The sequence below is a fragment of the Oncorhynchus nerka genome, linkage group LG9a, assembly GCF_034236695.1.
Source record: "Oncorhynchus nerka isolate Pitt River linkage group LG9a, Oner_Uvic_2.0, whole genome shotgun sequence".
Classification (NCBI taxonomy): domain Eukaryota; kingdom Metazoa; phylum Chordata; class Actinopteri; order Salmoniformes; family Salmonidae; genus Oncorhynchus; species Oncorhynchus nerka.
In genome coordinates this window covers 34,178,462-34,191,799 of record NC_088404.1, presented here as the reverse complement: position 1 = coordinate 34,191,799, position 13,338 = coordinate 34,178,462, and the positions used below count along the sequence as shown (strand labels likewise).

Below are 13,338 nucleotides of genomic sequence, written 5' to 3'. Positions count from 1 at the left end.
ACACTCTCTCTTCACTCTCTTTCTCTTCGCTCTCTCTCTCTCTCTCTCTTCGCTCTCCCTCTCTCTCTATCTCCCCTCTCTTTCTCTTCTCTCTCTCTATTCGCTCTTTCTCTCTTCCCTCTCTCTCTCTCTCTCCCCTCTCTTTCTCTTCTCTCTCTCTATTCGCTCTCTCTCTCTCTCTCTCTCTCTTCCCTCTCTCTCTGCTCTCTCTCTTGCTCTCTCTCTCTTCGCTCTCTCTCTCTCTCTCTCTCATTCTCTCTCTGCTCTCTCTCACTCACTCTCTCTTCGCTCTCTCTCTCTTCGCTCTCTCTCTCTCTCTCTCTACACTCTCTCTTCACTCTCTTTCTCTTCGCTCTCTCTCTCTCTCTCTCTTCGCTCTCCATCTCCCCTCTCTTTCTCTTCTCTCTCTCTATTCGCTCTCTCTCTCTTCCCTCTCTCTCTCTCTCTCTCTCCCCTCTCTTTCTCTTCTCTCTCTCTATTCGCTCTCTCTCTCTCTCTCTCTCTCTTCCCTCTCTCTCTCTCTCTGCTCTCTCTCTTGCTCTCTCTCTCTTCGCTCGCTCCCTCTTCGCTGTCTCTCTCCCTCTCTCGTTCTCCCTCGTCTCTCTGTCCCTCTCCCTCTCTCGTTCTCCCTCGTCTCTCTGTCCCTCTCTCGTTCTCCCTCGTCTCTCTGTCCCTCCCCCTCTCTCGTTCTCCCTCGTCTCTCTGTCCCTCTCCCTCTCTCCCATTGATGTGAATTGGTAAACACACTATTGGAAATATCCATCAAGCTTTGTCTTCTCTCCTTTAATAGTAGGCTGTATGTGGAAGAAATGTGTCATGTTAATCCACAGAGGTTGTTACAGGCAGTTTCAGCCTTGAAGCTGAGGCCGGTTTAACCCAGCTTCTCCACACCATTCCTTCCTCTGAACCAGTGAGGTATAGAACCACTAGACAGGTGTCTAATGATGGACAGCTGTTCAGCACAGTAGCCTGATAGAAATGGACATGTACATCTACTCTATTAGGCTCCCTGTTACATCCAGATCCAGACACTCTAACAGTGGACATAGGTGTTACTCTGTTCTAAATCCCTGTCTGACACTGTCTGACCCGCTCCCTTTCTCCTCTTCTCTAGTTGGAGGTGAATGAGACAGAGGGTCGGAAGAACCGGATCAGGCCAGCCTTTAAGGAAGATATGTTGTTTAAACGCCTCACCTCTCACAACCACACTGCTGTACACATCCCTACTGACATCTACGATGGCTGTGAGTGCACATACACGTACACACACACATTGTAACCATGGATACGACACATACAAATCCCTAGAGAAATGGTACCTTTAATAACAGCAGAACGACACGTACAAATCCCTAGAGAAATGGCACCTTTAATAACATCAGAACGACACATACAAATCCCTAGAGAAATGACACCTTTAATAACATCAGAACGACACATACAAATCCCTAGAGAAATGGTACCTTTAATAACAGCAGAACGACACGTACAAATCCCTAGAGAAATGGCACCTTTAATAACATCAGAACGACACATACAAATCCCTAGAGAAATGACACCTTTAATAACATCAGAACGACACATACAAATCCCTAGAGAAATGACACCTTTAATAACAGCAGAACGACACATACAAATCCCTAGAGAAATGACACCTTTAATAACAGCAGAACGACACATACAAATCCCTAGAGAAATGACACCTTTAATAACATCAGAACGACACATACAAATCCCTAGTGAAATGGCACCTTTAATAACATCAGAACGACACATACAAATCCCTAGAGAAATGGCACCTTTAATAACATCAGAACGACACATACAAATCCCTAGAGAAATGACACCTTTAATAACAGCAGAACGACACATACAAATCCCTAGAGAAATGACACCTTTAATAACATCAGAACGACACATACAAATCCCTAGAGAAATGACACCTTTAATAACAGCAGAACGACACATACAAATCCCTAGAGAAATGGCACCTTTAATAACAGCAGAACGACACATACGAATCCCTAGAGAAATGGCACCTTTAATAACAGCAGAACGACACATACGAATCCCTAGTGAAATGGCACCTTTAATAACAGCAGAACGACACATACGAATCCCTAGTGAAATGGCACCTTTAATAACAGCAGAACGACACATACGAATCCCTAGAGAAATTGCACCTTTAATAACAGCAGAACGACACATACAAATCCCTAGAGAAATGACACCTTTAATAACAGCAGAACGACACATACAAATCCCTAGAGAAATGGCACCTTTAATAACAGCAGAACGACACATACGAATCCCTAGAGAAATGGCACCTTTAATAACAGCAGAACGACACATACAAATCCCTAGAGAAATGGCACCTTTAATAACAGCAGAACGACACATACAAATCCCTAGTGAAATGGCACCTTTAATAACAGCAGAACGACACATACGAATTCCTAGAGAAATGGCACCTTTAATAACAGCAGAACGACACATACAAATCCCTAGAGAAATGGCACCTTTAATAACAGCAGAACGACACATATTAATCCCTAGAGAAATGGCACCTTTAATAACAGCAGAACGACACATATTAATCCCTAGAGAAATTGCACCTTTAATAACAGCAGAGCAGCATTATTTTGTTTGTTCTTTATGTGTCTTTTATCCAAAGCAACTTACAGTCATGGGTGCATACATGTTTACATATGGGTGGTCCCTGGAATTGAACCCACATCATGGCGATGCAAGCACAATGCTCTACCAACTGAGCCATACAGGACCATGGGTCTTTGGAAAGTCTTCTATTGATCATCTGTATAGTTCAGACACAATATTCTCCCTATGGAGACAACATCCACACATGACATCATGTCTTCTCCATGTTGTCTGCAGTCAGCCATAATATTTAAGAGACGTATGTATACTCTATACGGGGTGGGATACAGTATGTGGTACAGTTAGTTTGCTATTTGGTTGGTGTGATAGAGTACCACAGTATGAGTCATAAAACCCATAAAACCTAGCAGTCAAACAAGAAAATGGTTACAATCATTTTTTCACCATTCATTTTTCCCATAGGGGATTTTAGAAACGCTTAAAAAAATAAGGTCTGTGTGTGTTTTGTGTAGGCTTACCCTGGTGTGATGTTTCGATAACAGTGTAAATCTCTTTAGGACAAGGTGACTTTTTCCCTGTGGGACTGCTAGGTTTTATGGGTATTAATGATACCTCCACTGTGGGGCTCTTTTAGGTTGGTTGGTAGAGTTGTATTTTTACTGGTATTTACCTGCTGTCTAGAAGCTCTTCTGATATTAGCTCCCGCTGCTATGTCTAATATTGATGGGTGCTGCTGCTGCTTTCTGTGTGTGTTCATATGTGTGTGATTAGACTTGCATGCATGTGCGTGCGCTGGGTCATTAGCGTGTAGTGTGTTGTGTCAGCCCTCACACTAAGAGCAGCCTGCTGGGATAGCGTCTGGAACCAAGGTTACCCACTACTGACCTCACAGAGAGGGGGAGAGGGTGCATGTGGGAAATTAGGTGTCCATGTGAGCTAGGGTGCTAGCATGTGTGTGTATCTTGTCCTTTTCCAGACTCTTTGCCGGCTAGGGTCAGGGATGGTTCCCATGGTTACTCCCGCTCTCTTTGGGGAAGGCTTGTGATTGATGATGGTGGACCAAACTGATGGTGGAGTGTAATGAGTACAGTATCTGTCAGTGTACTTCTGGATAATAGTATGGGTTTGGGTCTCACCTGGAGCGGGAGAGAAGCAAAGAAAGAGATGAGCGAGGAAGGAAGAGAGAGAGAGCTTTGTTTAATGTCCTTGGAATATGATTGGTTGTTTAGTAGGTACACATAGCCGACCTGACCAATAGCTCTATTAAAAATCCCCATAGAAATCAGAAAACCCAATAATCCATGCGTTCTGGGAATGCTATAAAGTCCAAAAGTTATGGGCGGAGTTAGAATGTTGGCTGTCAGAATTATTACAATGTACTTTTCATCTGCCTGTCTGCATTTTTCACGACATGCTATATGATGGTGCAGTAATATACCTGATGGGTTGGAATCTACTTTTCTCGTCATCGTATACTTAAACTGGATGATTTAATTCATAAAAAACTGGAAAGGTCAAACGCTTTATTATCTAAGTGTTGGAAGTGCATGGGCACTGGAGAGAAACAAAATGGTGTGTGGATGTTGTTTCCCATGTCGTCGATGTTTGTTTGCATCTGTATGCTGTCGTTTACATGTGAATGTTTCCTACAACAAAAACATTGGAAAACGCAAGGTGTTCTCTTCTGTATAGTATTGTTCTGCTGAGAGAGAGAGAGAGAGAGAGAGAGAGAGAGAGAGAGAAAGTGAGAGAACCAGAGAGCAGATGCATACGTGACAGAGATTCCAACTGTTCAATTTGACCCAGAGTCCATGTGGCTCCAAGAATAGGCCAGGGCTGGCCTCGCTCTGGGGGGAAAATTGGATTTTCCAGTCAAGAGGGAGCAGCAGGTTTAGGAAATCAGCCTTCCTGGTGGAAGCGATGGATGAACGTGTGTGCGTGTGTATTCATTGTCCCTGATGGGAGACGTAGAAACAGAATGTTGGGAATATTAGAACAGAAATGACTAACAGAGCTGGAAAATCACACCCCATCTTCCTCACAAATGAGAGAGAGAGAGGGAGAGAGGGAAGGAGGGAGAGAGGGAAGGAGGGAGATAGCGCATACAAGCATCTATGAATTCACTAATGGGCAGGAGCCATAATCAGAGCTCCCATTGCTGCCTTAGAAAATGTTAAACAAGAAATCTAATACAGAAACATCTTGAGGCTCAGCCTCTTGATCATATCTTGTCACAAATAACACTGTACATACAGAAACATCTTGAGGCTCAGCCTCTTGATCATATCTTGTCACCAATAACACTGTACTTACAGACACATCTTGAGGCTCAGCCTCTTGATCATATCTTGTCACCAATAACACTGTACATACAGAAACATTCCCAATATGCTGCAGAACTGAACATTTGACATGTTGTAAAACTTGATATGAGCTTGTTATACTTGATATTGGCTTTGTTAGGAATGCACTAACCAATGGAATAATCTGAGGTGTGGCTGAACTATGAACTTAAAGAGCCAAAGACTATGGTTGTATATCACACAGAGGGAGACAGTCACTGTAGCCACGTTCGTTCAGATCACATACCCACAATGCAAGATAGGAATGTAATGTTTTTATAATGATGCCCCTACACACACACACACACACACACACACACACACACACACACACACACACAGCTCTAGCTTTATTATCTTTCTCCCTAGAGGTAGCTGTATATACAAATGAGGTGTGTTTTCTTTACACACAGATAAGACATGTCACACCCAATACATGATACATATCTATCACACACACCCAATACATGATACATATCTATCACACACACACCCAATACATTATACTTATCTATCACACACACCCAATACATGATACATATCTATCACACACACACCCAATACATGATACATATCTATCACACACACCCAATACATGATACATATATATCACACACACACCCAATACATCACATATGTCAGAGTCAAGGCCCGCGGGCCACATCCGGCCCGCAAGAAGGTTTTTTACGGCCCCTGGGATGATCTTGATTTATTATTAGAACCGGCCCGCAGCAAGCCGGCAGCCCGCAGATCTTTTACACGCACCAATACTACATTTCCCACAATGCAAAGGTGACGCACCGAGCAGTAGGCTGCTTCATTTCAATATTTATTGGCACAGCAGTCGTCAGCATCACAGTAAAATTAACTTTCAGATACCCATCAAAAATGGCAAAACGGAAGGTGGATACTGAGAACCGGGGGTTTCAAACAAGGTGGGAGTCGGAGTATATGTTCACGAAGGTAGCTGGAAAACCTGTGTGTCTTCTGTGTGGAGAAAGTGTGGCGGTACTGAAAGAGTATAATCTGAGACGACATTATGAAACGAAACACGCGGACAAAAACAAGAATATGGACATGGAACAAAGGCTACAAAAGGCAGAGGAATTAAAACGAGGCCTCAAATCTCGACAGGCTCTGTTCAAAAAGCAAAATCACAAGGCCAGGCTGCTGTCAAGGCCAGTTTTATTTTGGCAGAAGAGATCGCTAAATCAGCCCGGCCATTTACGGAGGGGGATTTCATCAAAAACTGCATGATTAAAGTTTGTGACGAAGTTTGCCCAGAAAAAAGGCAACTCTTTTTAAATGTGAGTCTGAGCAGAAACACCATTGCCGAGAGAGTAGACCAGTTGTCCATCAATCTAAAAGAGCAGCTTGTGAAAAAGGGAAAAGATTTTATTGCATATTCCTTGGCTGTGGATGAGAGCACCGACATTTCTGACATTGCCCAGTTGTCAATTTTCATCCGCGGAGTGGACTCCAACCTAAGCGTGACAGAGGAGTTTTTGGCTTTACGTCCTATGCATGGCACAACTACGGGCATGATTTGTATGAAGAGGTGTCAAGATGTGTAAATGAGATGGAGCTGCCTTGGGAAAAACTCGTGGGTTTGACAACCAACGGAGCACCTGCGATGTGTGGACACAGGAGCGGACTGGTGGCGAAGATACGGAAAAGATGCAAGAGGAAAACGCGACAGGTGAGCTGACAGCTTATCATTGTATCATACACCAGGAAGCGTTGTGCGGTAAAGCCTTGAAAATGGAGCATGTAATGAGCATCATCACGCGCACAGTTAACTTTATCAGAGCCAAAGGTTTGAATCACCGCCAGTTCAAGGCATTTCTGACGGAGTTAGAAACGGAGCATGGTGATTTGCCTTATCACACAGAGGTGCGATGGCTAAGCCAGGGAAAGGTGCTTCAAAGATGTTTCGAGCCGTGAGGAGATTTGTCTGTTCTTGGACAGCAAAGGGAAAGACACAACACAACTCCGAGACGAAATGTTTCTGTGTGAAATGGCTTTTCTGTGTGACATTACGAGTCATCTGAATGCAATAAACTTGCAGCTGCAGGGTCGGGATCGTGTCATCTCTGATATGTACAGTACAGTGAAGGCATTTAAAACCAAACTGACTCTGTGAGAGACGCAGATGCGGAAAGAAAATTTGAGCCACTTTCCCAGCTGCCAGACCATGAAAGAGAAGCTCTCTACCAGTGCGTTCCCGAGCACACAGTTGGCTGATAAAATAGGTATGCTTGCCGCTGACTTTCGACGCCGATTTGCTGACTTTGAAGCACAAAAAGCAGGTTGGAACTGCTCGGTAACCCATTTGCTGTTGACGTGGAAAGCTCACCACCAAACCTCCAAATGGAGTTGATTGACCTCCAATGCAATGATGCACTGAGGGCAAAATATGCGGCAGTGGGTGCTGCGGAGTTCGCCCGTTTCCTCCCGGCACAATGCCCCAGCTGCGCATCCAGGCTGCTCAAACGTTGTCTATGTTTGGCAGCACATACCTGTGTGAACAACTGTTTTCTTTGATGAACCTGAACAAAACATCACACAGAAGTCGACTTACTGCTGAACACCTCCACTCAATTCTGAGGATTTCTTCAGCTCAGAGCCTTACCCCGAACATTGATGAACTTGTGGAAAAGATGGGACACCACCAAGTATCACCCTCAACCTCAAACAAGTGAACATTACTGTGCAATCACATATTTAGAGTTTTTACTCAGTTCAAGTTTAAAAGTTAAAATGTAATATTTGTTTTCACTGCATGTTACTTCTCCTTAAACAAAGTGTTGTTTTTGATTAATAGATTTTTGCACTTTATTTTTTTGTATTTCAATCCAATTATATTTTAAAAATATTTCAGTTGAGTGGATGATAGAAAATTGCTATTATTGTTTTTTCTTTGAAGTAAATTTAGCCCACTTTTGCTAAAATAGAAAATATAGTCTACTGATGGTGCCTTGAATACCGGTTTCTTTCATTTAATGTTCATGTTATGGGGATATTTATATAAAGGAAATTTGTCTTTTGTGTCTGTTGAAAATTAAAGATTACTGACAGAGCCATAAGAAAATATTGCTTTATTTATCTGATCATATTGTAATATATTTGTTAGGTTTTCAGTAGGTTCAATTAGGTTCACTAGACTATATGCGTCATTTAAACATTTTTCAATGAACATTCGAACAGTCCGGCCCTCGTCTTGTAGCTGATTTTTTTATTTGGCCCTCCGTCCATTTGACTTTGACACCCCTGCAATACATGATACATATCTATCACACACACACCCAATACATGATACGTATCTATCACACACACCCATAACATGATACATATCTATCACACACACACCCAATACATGATACATATCTATCACACACACCCCAAATACATGATACATATCTATCACACACACCCAATACATGATTCATATCTATCACACACACCCAATGCATGATACATATCTATCACACACACCCAATACATGATACATATATATCACACACACACCCAATACAGGATACATATATATCACACACACCCAATACATGATACATATATATCACACACACACCCAATACATGATACATATATATCACACACACCCAATACATGATACATATATATCACACACACCCCCAATACATGATACATATATATCACACACACCCAATACATGAAACATATATATCACACACACACACACCCAATACATGATACATATATATCACACACACACACCCAATACATGATACATATATATCACACACACCCAATACATGATACATATATATCACACACCCCCAATACATGATACATATATATCACACACACCCAATACATGATACATATATATCACACACACCCAATACATGATACATGATACATATATATCACACACACACCCAATACATGATACGTATCTATCACACACACACCCAATACATGATACATATCTATCACACACACACCCAATACATTATACATATATATCACACACACCCAATACATGATACATATATATCACACACACACCCAATACATGATACGTATCTATCACACACACACCCAATACATGATACATATCTATCACACACACACCCAATACATTATACATATATATCACACGCACCCAATACATGATACATATCTATTACACACACACCCAATACATGATACATATCTATCACACACACCCAATACATGATACATATATATCACACACACACCCAATACATGATACATATCTATCACACACACCCAATACATGATACATATCTATCACACACACCCAATACATGATACATATCTATCACACACACACCCAATACATGATACATATCTATCACACACACACCCAATACATGATACATATCTATCACACACACCCAATACATGATACATATCTATCACACACACACCCAATACATGATACATATCTATCACACACACACACCCAATACTTGATACATATATATCACACACACCCAATACATGATACATATATATCACACACACCCAATACATGATACATATCTATCACACACACACCCAATACATGATACATATCTATCACACACACACCCAATACATGATACATATATATCACACACACCCAATACATCATACATATATGTCACACACCCCCAATACATGATACATATATATCACACACACCCAATACATGATACATATCTATCACACACACCCAATACATGATACATATCTATCACACACACCCAATACAGGATACATATCTATCACACACACCCAATACAGGATACATATCTATCTATCACACTCACACTCACTCACTCACACTCACTCACACACCCAATACAGGATACATATCTATCACACACACCCAATACAGGATACATATCTATCACACACACCCAATACAGGATACATATCTATCACACATACCCAATACAGGATACATATCTAGCACACACACCCAATACAGGATACATATCTATCTATCACACTCACACTCACTCACACACCCAATACAGGATACATATCTATCACACACACCCAATACATGATACATATATATCACACACACCCAATACATGATACATATATATCACACACACACCCAATACATGATACATATCTATCACACACACACCCAATACATGATTCATATCTATCACACACACCCCAAATACATGATACATATCTATCACACACACCCAATACATGATTCATATCTATCACACACACCCAATGCATGATACATATCTATCACACACACCCAATACATGATACATATATATCACACACACCCAATACATGATACATATATATCACACACACCCAATACATGATACATATATATCACACACACACCCAATACATGATACATATATATCACACACACCCAATACATGATACATATATATCACACACACCCCCAATACATGATACATATATATCACACACACCCAATACATGAAACATATATATCACACACACACACACCCAATACATGATACATATATATCACACACACACCAATACATGATACATATATATCACACACACCCAATACATGATACATATATATCACACACCCCCAATACATGATACATATATATCACACACACCCAATACATGATACATGATACATATATATCACACACACACCCAATACATGATACGTATCTATCACACACACACCCAATACATGATACATATCTATCACACACACACCCAATACATTATACATATATATCACACACACCCAATACATGATACATATATATCACACACACACCCAATACATGATACGTATCTATCACACACACACCCAATACATGATACATATCTATCACACACACACCCAATACATTATACATATATATCACACGCACCCAATACATGATACATATCTATTACACACACACCCAATACATGATACATATCTATCACACACACCCAATACATGATACATATATATCACACACACACCCAATATACATATCATCACACACACCCAATACATGATACATATCTATCACACACACCCAATACATGATACATATCTATCACACACACACCCAATACATGATACATATCTATCACACACACCCAATACATGATACATATCTATCACACACACCCAATACATGATACATATCTATCACACACACACACCCAATACTTGATACATATATATCACACACACCCAATACATGATACATATATATCACACACACCCAATACATGATACATATCTATCACACACACCCAATACATGATACATATCTATCACACACACACCCAATACATGATACATATCACACACACCCAATACATCATACATATATGTCACCCAATACATGATACATATATATCACACACACCCAATACATGATACATATCTATCACACCCAATACATGATACATATCTATCACACACACCCAATACAGGATACATATCTATCACACACACCCAATACAGGATACATATCTATCTATCACACTCACACTCACTCACTCACACTCACTCACACACCCAATACAGGATACATATCTATCACACACCCAATACAGGATACATATCTATCACACACACCCAATACAGGATACATATCTATCACACATACCCAATACAGGATACATATCTAGCACACACACCCAATACAGGATACATATCTATCTATCACACTCATCACTCACACACCCAATACAGGATACATATCTATCACACACACCCAATACATGATACATATATATCACACAATACATGATACATATATATCACACACACCCAATACATGATACATATCTATCACACACACCCAATACATGATTCATATCTATCACACACACCCAATACATGATACATATCTATCACACACACCCCATGATTCATATCTATCACATATGATACATATCTACACACACACCCAATACATGATACATATATATCACACACACCCAATACATCATACATATATGTCACACACCCCCAATACATGATACATATATATCACACACACCCAATACATGATACATATCTATCACACACACCCAATACATGATACATATCTATCACACACACCCAATACAGGATACATATCTATCACACACACCCAATACAGGATACATATCTATCTATCACACTCACACTCACTCACTCACACTCACTCACACACCCAATACAGGATACATATCTATCACACACACCCAATACAGGATACATATCTATCACACACACCCAATACAGGATACATATCTATCACACATACCCAATACAGGATACATATCTAGCACACACACCCAATACAGGATACATATCTATCTATCACACTCACACTCACTCACACACCCAATACAGGATACATATCTATCACACACACCCAATACATGATACATATATATCACACACACCCAATACATGATACATATATATCACACACACACCCAATACATGATACATATCTATCACACACACACCCAATACATGATTCATATCTATCACACACACCCCAAATACATGATACATATCTATCACACACACCCAATACATGATTCATATCTATCACACACACCCAATGCATGATACATATCTATCACACACACCCAATACATGATACATATATATCACACACACACCCAATACAGGATACATATATATCACACACACCCAATACATGATACATATATATCACACACACACCCAATACATGATACATATATATCACACACACCCAATACATGATACATATATATCACACACACCCAATACATGATACATATATATCACACACACCAATACATGAACATATATATCACACACACACACAATACATGATACATATATATCACACACACACACCCAATACATGATACATATATATCACACACCCAATACATGATACATATATATCACACACCCCAATACATGATACATATATATCACACACACCCAATACATGATACATATATATCACACACACCCAATACATGATACGTATCTATCACACACACACCCAATACATGATACATATCTATCACACACACACCCAATACATTATACATATATATCACACACACCCAATACATGATACATATATATCACACACACACCCAATACATGATACGTATCTATCACACACACACCAATACATGATACATATCTATCACACACACACCCAATACATTATACATATATATCACACACCCAATACATGATACATATCTATCACACACACCCAATACATGATACATATCTATCACACACACCCAATACATGATACATATATATCACACACACACCCAATACATGATACATATCTATCACACACACCCAATACATGATACATATCTATCACACACACCCAATACA

General features: G+C 40.1%; 1 protein-coding gene across 4 annotated transcripts in view; it reads left to right on the top strand.

Moving 5' to 3' along the window:
- Window positions 1-13,338, top strand: part of LOC115125157 (voltage-dependent calcium channel subunit alpha-2/delta-1) — a 191,920-nt gene that overhangs the window by 49,518 nt on the left and 129,064 nt on the right. For all 4 annotated transcript variants that reach the window (XM_065022513.1, XM_065022511.1, XM_065022512.1 and 1 more), the window contains exon 6: window positions 1,115-1,244. In XM_065022513.1, the coding sequence (XP_064878585.1) occupies window positions 1,115-1,244 (130 nt within the window). The remainder of the gene's footprint in view (window positions 1-1,114; window positions 1,245-13,338) is intronic.